The sequence below is a fragment of the Crotalus tigris genome, unplaced genomic scaffold (genome assembly GCF_016545835.1).
Source record: "Crotalus tigris isolate CLP2741 ecotype Arizona unplaced genomic scaffold, ASM1654583v1 scf7180000017666.27876245, whole genome shotgun sequence".
In the NCBI taxonomy this organism is placed as follows: domain Eukaryota; kingdom Metazoa; phylum Chordata; class Lepidosauria; order Squamata; family Viperidae; genus Crotalus; species Crotalus tigris.
This window is the reverse complement of record NW_024096551.1, coordinates 1547825-1562611: the sequence shown is the minus strand read 5'-3', so window position 1 is coordinate 1562611 and position 14787 is coordinate 1547825. Positions and strand designations below refer to the sequence as shown.

Here is a 14787-nt window from a genome sequence, read left to right as displayed (position 1 = left end):
AACTAGAAAAAGATTAAAGAACAAAAACACTAGATGGCAATAAGGTTTGGAAGAATTGATATGCCCCAAAGACTGCAATGAAATGCAGAAATAGTTTAAACAGTAGGTACAACTTGCTGTACCAGCCTCCCTGCTACATGGCAATTCCTCACCTGGGCTCCTGGACCTCACTGCAGGCTGTAGGTGGAGTTCCTCAGGCTTATAGTTCTCAGAAACTTCAATCTGGAGTGGAGTTAGAGGTAGCTTGGGATTTCATGGAAACTATGACTTCCATGAGCCTGTCCCAGGTTCTGGATGAGTAGGAATAGTGGTTACATACCTGATTTGGTGTCCTTGTTGGAACAGTGCCTATGTGATTGGGAACTGGTGGGCTTATCTTAGTTTCTGCCACAGACAAATCACAGATTGTTGATGATGAATTCTCCAGAACTGTACCCATTGGTGACTAAGGAACTTGGATGCGTTTCAGAAGGAACTAGGGGTTATTACTGAAAATATGCCATGTAGCCCTGCCTGAGAGTCACCACTTGCAATAGGAAGGTGATTGAGGCTCTGGATAGGATAGCATCCATGCATCTCCTAATTCATAGATCTGTTTGTCCCTTGTGGTATACGGAGGAATTGAGAGAGATGAAACAGATGAAGAGAGATCTAGTGTGCTATTGGCAGAAGACAAGGGATGAACTTGATCGAACACAGGGAAGAGTTCCTATTAAAACCAACCTCATAGTGATTTGGGCAGCAAAGTGTAAGTGCTTCTCTGCACTAAGTGCATCTGCAGATAATTGGTCAGAGATCTCTTTAAGGTGAGCTGTCTCCTTTTGGGAAGGAGGACATAGAAGGCCACCTGAACGGACACACTGAGGAATTTGCTAATTTTCTGGAAGACAAAATTGCCTGGATTTGTTCCCATTTAAATGCCAGTGTGGTTGCTGGTCAAATGGAGGCATCTGGGGCAGGTTCTTGCCTAGGTATCTGGGAACATTTTGATCCTGTTGCTCCTGAAAAGTGGACAGGATCCTGAGGAGTATTAAGTACAAACCATCCGTATTTTAGATCCATGTCCCTCCTATCTTATGAAAGCTTCTCAAGAGGTGACATGTAGATGGGTTCTGATAATAATTAATGTTCTTTGTAGGAGACAGTGTTGCCCAGCATTTAAGGAGACTGTGGTCCACCCTCATCTTAAGAAGTTATTCCTAGACTCTATCCTATTGGATAATCTTTGTCCTTTTTGGGGAAGGTTGTTGAGATGGCTGTGCAGCAGCTCCTGAGGTTTCTGGAAATAATTATCCTTTGATACTATAGTATAAATCATGGTATCCTTTTGGAGCAGCTTCAGGGGTTGGGGAGGGGCTCTATGTTTTCCTGGTTCATTTCTTTCTTCTATAGTCAGTCAGTCAGTGCTGATAGGAAACAAGAGGTCTGGCCCTCAACTCCTACTTTGCAGGGTTCCACAGAGCTCAGTAATTTATCCACTTCTGTTTAACATCTACATGAAACCATTGGGTGAGGTCCTCCACCACTACGAGCTAAGATATCATCAATATTCTGATGACACTCAGCTATGTGTCTTGGCTCACAGTAAGTTAAGCAATGCCATGACCTTTCTTTTGCATTAAGTGCTGGATGGGGAACAATGGGCTGAAACTGAATTCTGGTAAGATGCAATAGCTCTGGGTTTGGGATTCTTTGGTCCATGGAGAACTGCCATCTTTGATCTTGGATGTGGTGACACTGCCCCAGACAAGCTCAGTGCATAATCTGAGGGTTTTCCTGGACTCATGATTCCTGCTTAAGAAGCAGGTAACAGTCATGGCCAGGAGGGCATTTGCACAACTGCAACTTAGGCAACATTATGCACTTTCCTGGACCAACAATCCCTGCTCACAATCAGTCATGCCCTAGTCACCTCTCATCTTGACTATTTTAACATGCTCTACATGGGCTGCCCTTGAAAAGTATCTGGAAACTTCAGTTGGTTCAAAATGCAGCAGCACACATGGTTTTGCATAAACCTAAGTGTGCACATATCACCTCTCCTGCAGAAGCTGCATTGGCTGCCAATTTGCTTCTGGATCCAATTCAAGGTACTGATTGTCAGCTTTAAAGTCTATATGGCTTGGGGCCAGGTTATTTGAAGGACTGTCTTCTCGTGGTGCCTGACCCACAGAGTGGGGAAGCAAGGAATACTGTAGGTGCCCCCTCCTAAGGACCTAGTGGGACCATGAAGAGCCTTCTCTGTGGTGGCTCCCTCCCTGTGGAACATCATTACCCAAGAAATAATATTGTCCCCAACTTTGACACTCTTTTGCTAGGTCCTGAAGACCTAGTTTTGCCAATGGGCTTGGGGAACCTATTTGACAACTGACTGTTGTTGCGAGAGGGATGAGAATTATTGCTTTTTATTGTTTTATATTGAGATTGAGTTGGGCAGCTGTATAAATTTTCACATACATACATCTTAATTTTGTTTGCTTTTGTGCTAACTCCTGATGGATGCCTGGACTAATTCCTGTAGAGGTTTTTGACAAGGTTATTTGGAAATTGTTTGCCATTTCCTCCTTCCTAGGGCTAAGAAAGAAGGACTGGTCCGAGGTCACCCACCTGGTTTGTACCTAAAGAGGGAGTAGAACTCGCAGTCTCCTAGTTTTCTAACCTGTTGCCCTAACTGCTACACCGAACAGGCTTCATGTAGAGATGATGTAATTGGGATAAGAAAAACAATAGGTTTTAAATATGTAATCTTGATTGTTGCTGCAAGACTTACATCTGTTTCTGTGATTTTGCTGAATGATTCCTTTATTCTTGAACACCACCAGTTTTCAACTTTCTTCCTGGTCTCTGATGTATAATTTTGTTCCCACTTTCCTGTTTCACTAAAAATAGTTCTGCTGCATCTTAGGATTCGTCTATTCTGCCATTTACTTGGGTCTAGTACTCCACTCAGTTGTCTTCTCCAACATGATGGGAACAAAAATACCTTATTGCAAAGGAACCACATTCTCTGCAGAGTATGTTGGCAATCCTATTGAAGACAGATAGATAACCTTTATTATCATTTTGTACTGTGGGCACAATGGCACACATTAAAAATGAAATTGAGTTGCTTGCTCTCAAAGTGTACACATACATAACACACATTTAAACATCCTATATACAACATATGTATATGTATAGACCTATATCCTTACATATAAGTAACATATAAATATTAATCACTGTCCATCTTGAAAGCATAATGAAAGGAGGAAGCTTTAGAGTTCACAAAATTAATACTGCATGGACCAAAACTGTGACTGAATCAGGATGTTCTGCTTCAGATATCACGGAGCCTCCTCTCAGAAGGTAACAAGGAAAACAGGTCGTGAAGAGGATGTGTAGTGTCCCAGACAATCTTACAGATCCTGCTCAAGCAACGTGTATGTGCTATGACCTGGATGGAAGGGAGGGAACTGCCAATAATCTTTTCAGCCATCCTCATTACTCTCTTCAGCGCCTTCTGTCTGAAGCAGTGAAGCTTCCAAACCAGACTGTTATGCTGTATGATAGGATGTTTTCAATTGTCCCTCTGTAGAAAGTAGTAAGAGGGCAGGGGAAGGAAGATGTGTTTTTTTCATGCAACACAGAAAATGCAGATGCTGCTGTGCCCACTTCAGTGTCTCGCTGTTGAGTGACCAAGCCAGCCTAGTTGTTAACTGCACACCCAGAAATTTGATCCTGGTAACCATCTCAACAGGTGAATCATTCATACACAGAGTGTGGCTGTGTATGAAATTGACAATGATCTCTTTGGCTTCAAGAGCCAGACGGCTAGTTGTAGCCATTGTGGCTCTGGGTGGGAGATCTCCCCCTGCTTGAGGGAGATCCTCTCCGGAGGAATCCGCCATGGATTCGTGCGGGAGAGACTCCTCAAGTCTGCGAACCAAGGTCTCCTTGGCCAATAAGGGGCCACAAGGATTACCTCGGCCCTTTCCCGCAGAATCTTGCGTACTACCGCCGGAAGGAGAGGTAAGGGTGGAAACGCGTACAGGAGCCCCCTTGGCCATGGGCTCCGTAACGCGTCCGTCTGCTCTGCTCCCTTGGATGGGAATCGGGAGAAGAAGCGAGTTAGGTGGGCATTGGAAGGAGAGGCAAAAAGGTCCACCTGGGGAAGCCCGAAGCGGTGACAGACCTCCCTGAAGATCCTCGGGTGTAGTTGCCACTCCGAGTGATCTATTGTTGATCTGCTCAACAGATCTGCTTGGATGTTTGCCTCCCCCGATATGTGGTCGGCCTTTATGGAGGCCAGATTTTGTTCCGCCCAGGCCCCCAGTAGGAGGGCCTCGGCCGAGAGCGAGCGAGAGTGTGTGCCCCCCTGACGGTTTATGTGGGCCTTGGCTGTCACGTTGTCCGTCAGGACCAGTACGTGCCTGCCTTTTATGCTGCTGTGAAAATGCCTTAACGCTAGGTGAATAGCCCGCAGCTCGAGCCAGTTTATGTTGTGTCGGAGATCCACCGCTGACCAGCGGCCCTGTGTCCACTTGGTCCCCAAGTGGCCTCCCCAGCCGAATAAGCTCGCATCTGTTGTGACTACTACTCTGTCTGGTTCCCTGAAGGGGGACCCCCTGAGGAGAGCTGGAGATAGCCACCACCTGAGGGAGTGTCGTACTCTCAGAGGTATGCCTACCCTCTTCCTACCCCTCTCAGAGGATTACCAGATGACTAGACCTAAATATAAATAATTTTTGCCAAAAAGACAAATTAAAAATAATTTAAGAGTGATAATGGATGTATTGGAATATTATGAATTACATCCAGGGAAACAACTGGCACTAATATTCCTAGATGCCCAAAAGGCATTTGATAATGTTTCCTGGCAATATATGATTCAGCAATTAAAAATAATGGACTTTGGACAGAACTTTATAAACATGATAAAAAACAATATACAATAAACAAACAGCGAAAGTGATTGTGAATGGAGACTATACTGAGAACGTTGAGATAAGAAAAGGCACAAGGCAAGGATGTCCATTATCTCCATTGTTATTTATTTTCACATTGGAAGTTCTAAATAGAAATATTAGATAAGATATAGAAATTAAAGGACCAGAAGTAATGGAGAAACATATAAATTACAAGCATTTGCTGATAATTTGGTATTTATTCTAGAAGAACCTTTGGGAAAGATAGAACAATATGGAAAAATGGCAGGAGTGAAAATAAACAAGAAAAAACAAAGTAATAGTTAAAAACCTTACAGTTAAGCAAAAAAACCAAATGTCGGAAAAAACAAAATTGCAAATAGTTAAAAAGGTCAAATATCTGAGAGTATATTTAACAGCAAGATGTTCAACGATAAAAGAAGATAATTATACAAAACTATTGAATCAAATAAGACTGGATTTAGAAAAATGGAAAAACTTGCAATTGTCAATATTAGGAAGAATTGCTATAGTGAAAATGAACATACTACCGAAAATCTTATTCTTATTCCAAACAATACCTATAAAACTTGAGAAGAAATTCTTTGAAGACTTACGTTTATTAATCTTGAAATTTATTTGGCAAGGAAAGAAAGCTAGAATTAAGACGAAAATGTTACAAGATGCCAAGAAAAATGGAGGTCTTGGTTTACCAGAGTGGGTTTTATATTATTAAGCATCTGCGTTAACATGGGTAAAAGAATGGATCTTAGAAATAAGGTTATTATATCTGGAGGGGCATAATTTTTAATTGGGGTGGCATGCTTTTTTATGGTACAGAAAAAACATACCAAAAGTTCATAAACATTTCCAAAATCACTATAGAAGAAATGCATTAACAACATGGGAAAAAATAAAATGTAAAATATATTTGAAAATTCCAGGGTGGTTGTCAACAATGGAAGCATTTGTACACCCAAATTTAGTGAACTTTGAAAAAATCTGAACATATAGAGATATTCTAAACTCTAAACGGAATTTAAAATCTAAACAAGAAATGGAAAATTAAGGTATCAATTTATCATGGTGGGCACATTTACAAATGCAAGTACATATGATAAAGATATTAAACTGTATGGATTTTATAAGGAACAAACTGTGTTTGATAAAACATTGTTAACTTCTGATGAGAAACTAATTAAGAAAATGTATAATTTTCTATTAACTTTGAAAATGGAAAGCAAACAAGTTAAAGAAACAATAAGATGGGTGAAAAACTTTGGATACAATATAGAATTAGAAAAATGGCAAAATTTGTGGGAAAGAAATTACAAACTGCAAATGACAACTTCCTACAAAGAAAATTTACATAAAATGTTTTATAGATGGCAATTGCCACCAGCAAGACTAGCAAAAATGTTCAAAAACATGTCAGATAGATGTTGGAAATGTAAACATAAGTCAGGCACTTATTATCATGTTTGGTGGATTTGTGACAAAGTAAAGAGTTATTGGAAAAAGATACATGCGTGGCTAGAAAAGATGTTGGGAGAACATGTAGATTTTAAATCTGAACTTTTTTTATTAGTATAATGCCAGAAAAGACTAACAAACAAAGCATATATTTGATTTTGCATGTCACAACAGTGGCAAGAATTATATTTGCGCAATACTGGAAAAATGAAGGAATACCATCAGATGAAGAAATAATTAAAAAAATACTAGAATGCGCAGAGATGGATAGACTGACTATAACAGTGATGAACCTATGGCATGGGTGCCAGAGGCGGCACTCGGAGCCCTCTCTGTGGGCACGTGTGCCTCATGGGCACACGCGCCGTCGCCCCAGTTCTAGGCCTTCAGCTGGGTTTTATAAACTTTAGGTCTCCACTGCCGTGTGCAAAAAAAAAAAAGTTCAATCAGTCAATTTCAACTTATCGCGGGAAAAAAAAGGTCTTGCAAAGTTGGAATTGATTGAACTTTTTAGTCCCACCCAGTCTGCCGTTACCACCGCAGCCATGCCCACCAAATGGGCCACACCCCCAATTGGCCACACCCAGCCAATGGGCCACACCCACCCGGCACCCGACGATGCATAAGTGGATTTTGGGTTGCAGTTTGGGCACTCGGTCTTTAAAAGGTTCGCCATCACTGGACTATAAGACTGAAAGAAAAAGAAGATACTGAATATTATCAATCTTGGGACTTATTTTATCGATGGCTAGAGGAAAGAATAAAGGATTAGGAATTAAATATGTATTAGTGAATGTAAACTCAGACAGCACGTTTCTTGAAAAATTATTACTGAATGTATGGGGGAAAAAATAATAAGAACTTTTACAAAAAGAAAAAGAAAATCAAGAATCCAGTTGCACAAGGAGTGTTTAAGTCTAAAAGGCCCAATTTGTCTACTAGATGTTGGGGAATGATTGTATTAAATGCAGAACTGAAGTTGACAAACAACAAACGCACATGTGTATTACTTTCTTCTAAGTGCTTCAAGCTCAGATGGAGAACAGAAGAAATAGTATCCTCCATATAGTGATTTGGTCGATAAGCAAACTGAAGAGAGTGAAATGCTGGCGGGAGGCTAGATACAATAATGTCCTTTATCAGCTTCTCAAAGCATTTCATAATGATGGGTGTCAGTGCAACCAGACGGTAATCATTGAAGCCTGTAATTGTGGACTTTTTTGGCACTGGCAAAATGATGGCCATCTTAAAACATGATGGGACCACTGCCTGCTGCAATGAGAGATTAAAAATATTTGTGAGAATACATCTGTGCATTCCCTAAGGACACATCCAGGGATGTTACCTGGGCCTGCTGCTTTCCGAAAGTTAACTTTCTGCAGTATTTTCTGGACAGAGGTGACATCAAAGCTAAGCACTTGCTTGTCAGGATGGGGCACAGCTTTCCTAGGAGGAGTGCTATTTGATGCCTCAAATCTTCCAAAAAAATGTATTCAGCTCGTTTAGGAAGTCTGTGTCATCCTTGCATGTCAATGGAGCCACCTTATAATCCAGTGGTAGTCAACCTGGTCCCTACCGCCCACTAGTGGGCTTTCCAGCTTTTTTGGTGGGCGGTAGGGGTTCAATCGAGCCGTTTAAATTTTCGGATCCATCGAGCCCTCTGATCGGCTCACAGAGCTTTCCAGCAGACGCGGGGTGTTAGCCTCAGCTGTGCGACCACCCACGGAGCTCTCGGAGACCAGAGAGCCTTGCCGAAGCGCGCCATCATCGCGAGGCTCCCGTCGACTTTCTCGACAATCCGGATCGCAGCAGAGGCTGTGCAATGAGATAAACTGTAAGTGCCTCATTTTCGGCTCCGGGGGGTGGAAATTAAAGGCACAACAAACAACAAGCTTCCCCTTAGGGCCCCTCAAGGCTGGGAAGGCCCAGCCCAAATACAAGCGGCCGCTAATTTTGGTGCGGCCGCCGTTTTGAGAGCCGCACAGAGCCCTCAGTCATAGAGGTTTCATCTCTGGCAAGAACCAGACTCTCTCTTCATTCTGCTGTGACAGGCACGGATCGGGGGCAAACCAGACTCCACTGGGCATTCCCTCAAGACCAAGGTAGAGGCCATGTCTCAAAAAAAGAAATACGCTCGTGGCTATTTGCCAGAGTATCTGAAGATGGGTTTCATAGAATCTGTTGTAAATAAACAACACCCAATGTGTCATAAAACATTATCCAATGAGGCAATGAAGCCAAGTCGATTGCGAGAACATCTTTCTACAAAGCATCCAAATGATAAGGACAAGCCCATTGAATATTTTCAGGAAATATATAAAAAATTTCAAAATCATTCAACAATCGTTGCATCATTTAAGAAACAACATGCAGCGAACGAAGATGGATTAATTTGCGCTTATCGCATTTCACAATTAATTGCAAAAAGTGGTGAAAGCTATAATATTGGAGAAACAGTAATAATACCCTCTATAAAAGAATTTATTTCAACAGTAATGCATCAGGATATACCTGAAAATTTAAAAACGTTGCCCCTAAGCGATAGCACAGTAAAGCGATGAATTGATGAAATGGCAGTTAATGTTGAAAAAAAAACTGATAAGTATTCTCCAAAACACTTCATTTTCTATGCAATTGGACGAGTCTACCACTGCAGATTAATAATGCTTTATTGATAGCATATGTACGTTATTTTGATGAAAACAATACATTACAAGAAGAAATGCTATTCGCAATAAATCTCATTACAGATACAAGAGGATTATCTATATTTAATACTGTGAAATCATACTTTACAAAAAATAATATTCCTTTGAATAATATTGTTGCATGTGCTACTGATGGAGCACCATCAATGGTAGGTTGCTATCGTGGATTTGTTGCTTATTTGAAGGAAGAAGTGCCAAATGTTTTATGTATTCATTGTGTGGTGCATAGACAACATCTTGTAGGAAAACATCTAAGTACAACTCTCCATTCATCATTAAATATAATAATTCAAGCCATAAACAAGATCAAATCCAAACCAAAAAATGATAGAATGTTTTGACAGCTTTGCCAGGACAATAATGAAGATTTTATTACGTTACTTTTGCACACAGAAGTTCGGTGGCTGTCAAAGGGTACATCTTTGGCTCGTTTTGTAGCATTATATGATAGTGTCATACAATTTTTTGAAAGTAATAATGAGACCAATCTATGTCAACAGTTAAAAACAGTAAAGAATGATGCCTTTTATTTGGCAGATATTTTCAAGAGATTTCATGATGTCAATTTGCAGCTTCAGGGAGCTAATAAGACTCTTATAGCTTGCCAAAGTATTGTGTCATTATTTATTGACAAACTTGAACTACTTCGTTATAATCTATTGAAGAGAGAATTTCATCAGTTTCCTGAATTATCATCTATAAAAGATGATGTAACTCCAGAGGATATTGACAGATTTAGTAGCCACCTCAACAAACTTAAATTGGACATGGAAAAACGATTTGAAGATATTTTGAAATTGAAGGTGTATGACTGGATGAAAAATCCTTTTACCGCAAATATTGAAGAGGCTGATATAACTTGCCAAGAAGAACTGTTAGAAATTAGATATGATGAAGAAAGTAAACATAAATTTGATAGTGGTGGATATGAAAACCTATGGCAAAGTAAAAAAAATGCCTGCCTTATATCCAAATATGTGGAAAATGATATTCAGTTTATTGATACCTTTCCCTACCTCATATCTTGTGGAATCAGGCTTTAGTGCTGTTAATCATATTATGACCAAAGAAAGAAACCGCCTGAATATTTCCGAAAGAGGAGACCTTCGTTTGTTCCTTACAAAAATTGAGCCAGATATCCAGTATTTAGTTTCGCAGCATCAGCCTCAGGGATCTCATTAATAATTTAATTAATTAAATGTAATTTCATCAGACTTCCTGTTTCTACAATGGGGCAAAAAAGTATTTAGTCAGCTACCAATTGTGCAAGTTCTCCCACTTTAAAAAGATGAGAGAGGCCTGTAATTATCATCATAGGTAGACCTCAACTATGAGAGACAAAACGAGAAAACAAATCCAGACAATCACATTGTCTGATTTGGAAAGAATTTATTTGCAAATTATGGTGGAAAATAACTATTTGGTCACCTACAAACAAGCAAGATTTCTGGCTCTCACAGACCTGTAACTTCTTCTTTAAGAGGCTCCTCTGTCCTCCATTCATTACCTGTATTAATGGCACCTGTTTGAACGTGTTATCAACCTCAGTCACACTCCAAACTCCACTATGGTGAAGACCAAAGAGCTGTCAAAGGACACCAGAAACAAAATTGTAGACCTGCACCAGGCTGGGAAGACTGAATCTGCAATAGGCAAGCAGCTTGGTGTGAAGAAATCAACTGTGGGAGCAATAATTAGAAAATGGAAGACATACAAGACCACTGATAATCTCCCTCAATCTGGGGCTCCACGCAAGATCTCATCCCATGGGGTCAACATGATCACAAGAACGGTGAGCAAAAATCCCAGAACCACACAGGGGGACCTAGTGAATGACCTGCAGAGAGCTGGGACCAACGTAACAAAGGCAACCATCAGTAACACACTACACTGCCAGGGACTCAGATCCTGCAGTGCCAGAAGTGTCCCCCTGCTTAAGCCAGTACATGTCCGGGCCCGTCTGAAGTTTGCTAGAGAGCATTTGGATGATCCAGAAGAGGACTGGGAGAATGTCATATGGTCAGATGAAACCAAAGTATAACTGTTTGGTAGAAACACAACTCGTCGTGTTTGGTAAGTAATTATTATTATATGCTTTAACTTGCTATAACTCTGCTTTATAAATTTTATAAAGTAAAGTTACTTCCCTAATTTATAAATCACCATTACTGCGGAATTGGTGGGCGGTTAGAAAATTTTACTACTAACAGAGATACAAAAGTGGGCGGTAGGTATAAAAAGGTTGACTACCCCTGTAATATAATCCGTAATGTCCTGGATTCCTTGTCACATTTGCCTGGTGTTTGTTGGGTCCTGAAAAAGTTCTGAATTTTCTGGCAATGGGTTTGCTTTGCACCTTTTATGGACTTTTCAGATTTGCTCTGGCTATTCTAAGTGCCAACATGTTGCTGGATTGCCACATTTCATGCTTTCAGCATCTTGTGGACCTCATAAGTCAGCCACGGATTTTCATTTGTCCTCACAACAATGCTTGGACACTGACATCCTCTATGCACTTTTAGATATATACAGACATCATGGTGGCATACTCTTCAACATTTATATGTTGGTTATCAGTTGCTGCTTCTTTAAACATGCTCCAATCCATGCACTTAAAGCAGTCTTGTAATGCTTCTATAGCTCCCTCTGTCCATACCCTCACCTGCTTTACTGTAGGTTTCACTCTGATTAATAAAGGTTTATATGCTGGAATAAGCAGCACTGAGAGATGGTCAAAGGGGCCCAGGTGTGGGCGGGGGATAGCTTTGAAAACCTTCTTGATGTTGGAATAAGCAAGATCCAGTGCATTGACCCCTCTGATTGCAAAGTCCACATATTGATGGAAACGTGATAGAGTAGTTTTCAAATCTACTTGATTAAAGTCCCCCATTACAATAAATGCACCCTCTGAGTGAGTAGCTTACTGATGGTATGATAGAGAACTTCAGGGCATCTTCTGTTTGCATCAGGGGGGATATACACAGCTGTGATAATGATAACAGAAAATTCTCTAGGCAGATAGAAGTTCCACATCAGGGGAGTACAGACTTGAAACCACCTTGGCATTATTACACCATCTGTCATTTATATAAAAGCAGACGCCCCCTCCCCGGGATTTGCTACTAAGAGCAAAACTCGGGTCCATCACCTTCAGTAATAATTAGCTCCCAGGAATTTATTTAGTTTAAGAAAATGATATTACTTTTTGGAGAATTTCTAATAGCAAAACTTTTTTCCAAAATATCATAGGTTTGCATGCTATATGTCAGTGGTGGCGAACCTATGGCACGGGTGCCAGAGGCAGCACTCAGAGCCCTCTCTGTGGGCATGCACCCCATCGCCCCAGTCCTAGGCCTTCAGCTGGGTTTTATAAAACCTTTTTGTTTTAGGCCTCCACCGCCGTGTGCAAAAAAAAAAAAAGGTTCAATCAATCAATTTCAACTTCTCGCGGGAAAAAAAAGATCTTGCAAAGTTGGAATTGATTGATTGAACTTTTTAGTCCCACCCAGTCTGCCGTTACCACTGCAGCGACGCCCACCCAATGGCCCCGCCCACCCAATGGGCCACACCCAGCCAATAGGCCACACCCACCCGGCACTCGACAATGCAGGGTGCCATTGTCGCATAAGTGGATTTTGAGTTGCAGTTAGGGCACTCAGTCTCTAAAAGGTTCGCCATCACTGCTATATGTATATTAGTTTTTTTAATACTTTGGCTGGATTACATGGAACTGTGTTATTATAGTAAATAAATAAAACATATTTGGTAGCCAAAAGTCAACATAATAAGCAAACTGATATTATAATACACTTCACATTATTTCATATTTTCTAAACACTACTGTGCAAAATTTCCTGTGGAAATGAGAATACACTTAAAATAAACAATAAATGTGAATGGCAGGCATATCCATACAATAACTGTATTGGGATTGTGCTTTCATGAAATTTGTTCATTTATAATCTTATAAATATAATAAATATTGGCAGTGTGCCACAGAATGCAAAGGAATGTTTGTTAGTTAAGACATAGATTTACATGTTGAGAACATCTCTTGAAAGTGTATGAGTCTACCACTACAGAAACACAAATTGAAAAACTATAAATGATACCTCCCGAGTTAATTGTTCTTGAAATCTATCCTTTCAGAGATAAGAGTTTGTGTTCTACAAAAAGATAATTTTGTAAATGTAGACAGTTTGCAACTGAATCTTCTAATGTGCCCTAAATGAACACATCCACTAGAAATCAAGGCTAGTACATTTAATTTTTTTAAAAAAAATTACTGAATTGCCTGGTTATACAACCCTTTTTCATTAGAGCAGAAAATAGAAACAAGATAAAAGCACTGTCCTGCAGGATATAGCAAGCGCACAGATATATATGAGAGGGAAAAAAAAATAAAGGTGTCATTTGCTGCTGCAAGATCCTAGACTGGACAGCCATTTGTCTGAAATGGTATAGGACAGTGATGGCGAACCTTTTAGAGGCTGAGTGCCCAAACTGCAACCCAAAACCCACTTATTTATCACCGGGTGCCAGGTGGGCATGGCCCACTGGGTAGGCGTGGCTGTCGTGGTCATGGCAGACTGGGTGGGTGTGGCCAAGGTGTACGTGATCACCTCGATGTTGCTCATGGGGTGGGATGCCTGTGGGGGCCGGGCAGGGTTTGGGGAGATCCAGGGGGTCTCTGGCAGGTGGGCAGAGGCTCGTCCTGCGGGGTGAGGCGAGGCAAGGCAAGGTGAGGGTGCCATTGTCGCAGGGCAAGGTGAAGCAGGGGACGGGGCGGCTGCTGCCTGACACCATTAGCCGCTGCAAAGGCCAGTGAATGCATGGGTGCTGGGATGCATCTGGTCATGTGGGACCTCAGCGAGTTAGTGGGCAGCTGGTTGAAGAGGAATGTTGCCATATCCGAGGTATGGCACATGTGCCCACAGAGAGGGCTCTGAGTGCCCCCTCTGGCACTCATGCCATAGGTTCGCCACCGTTATAGGATTTCTTCCCTGAGCAGGGGGTTTGACTAGATGATCTTCAAGGTCCCTTCCAACTTTATTATTACTAACATTTTATTTCATCTGATTTACATTCATTACCATTTTAGTTAATCTCAGTTTATAACCTGCCTTGTATTAAACGAAGTTGACTGTTATAATCCGGAATGATCCCACAGGCTATAGATTACTCATTTTGTGTCAAATTTAAAATATATGTCTTTATAATTATATTATTACTTCCGGGCCTCTTCAACTAAAAAAAATAGATTGTAGGACTGTCCCGTGCAGGGTTAGGAAACCTAAATCCGTCTAGAGCCGCGTTTCTTAAACTTGGTAACTTGAAAATGCCTGGACTTCAACTCCCAGGATTCCCCAGCCAACTATTTTCCGCTGGCTCTGTAATTTCAGAACAAAACTGAATTAGACGGAAACTGCCCGGATTCAAGGGATCCTCTACGACTTTGTAAACTAATCTATAAAGAAGTGGAGAACGATTAATACATGTGCAGATTGTGCCTCTAACTCGGGGGGGGGGGGAAGAGAATGACGCAAATAGAGGAAAAGAAGGTAAGTTCTTACATATGAATAGGAAGGAACGTGGCTCACATGTCCGACACCACAGCAAGGCCGCTGCCATCTTAATTTGCGCTCCTCCTTCGGCGAGCAAAAGGCCGGCTCGCGCATGCGCAGAACTACCCAATGTGG

General features: G+C 41.1%; 1 protein-coding gene across 3 annotated transcripts in view; it reads right to left on the bottom strand.

Moving 5' to 3' along the window:
* LARS2 (leucyl-tRNA synthetase 2, mitochondrial) overlaps window positions 1-14781 on the bottom strand; it is a 90290-nt gene extending 75509 nt beyond the window's left edge. Inside the window, exons 1-2 of one of the 3 annotated variants that reach the window (XM_039336125.1) lie at window positions 14662-14781; window positions 2771-3028 (exon numbers count right to left, since the gene is read on the bottom strand). In XM_039336125.1, coding sequence (XP_039192059.1) covers window positions 2771-3028; window positions 14662-14766 — 363 coding nt within the window. In that variant the 5' untranslated portion in view covers window positions 14767-14781. Of the gene's footprint in view, window positions 1-2770; window positions 3029-10595; window positions 10647-14661 lie in introns of those variants that run through there. The other 2 variants (XM_039336126.1, XM_039336127.1) reach the window with 2 other exon arrangements.
* Window positions 14782-14787: the final 6 nt, after the last annotated feature.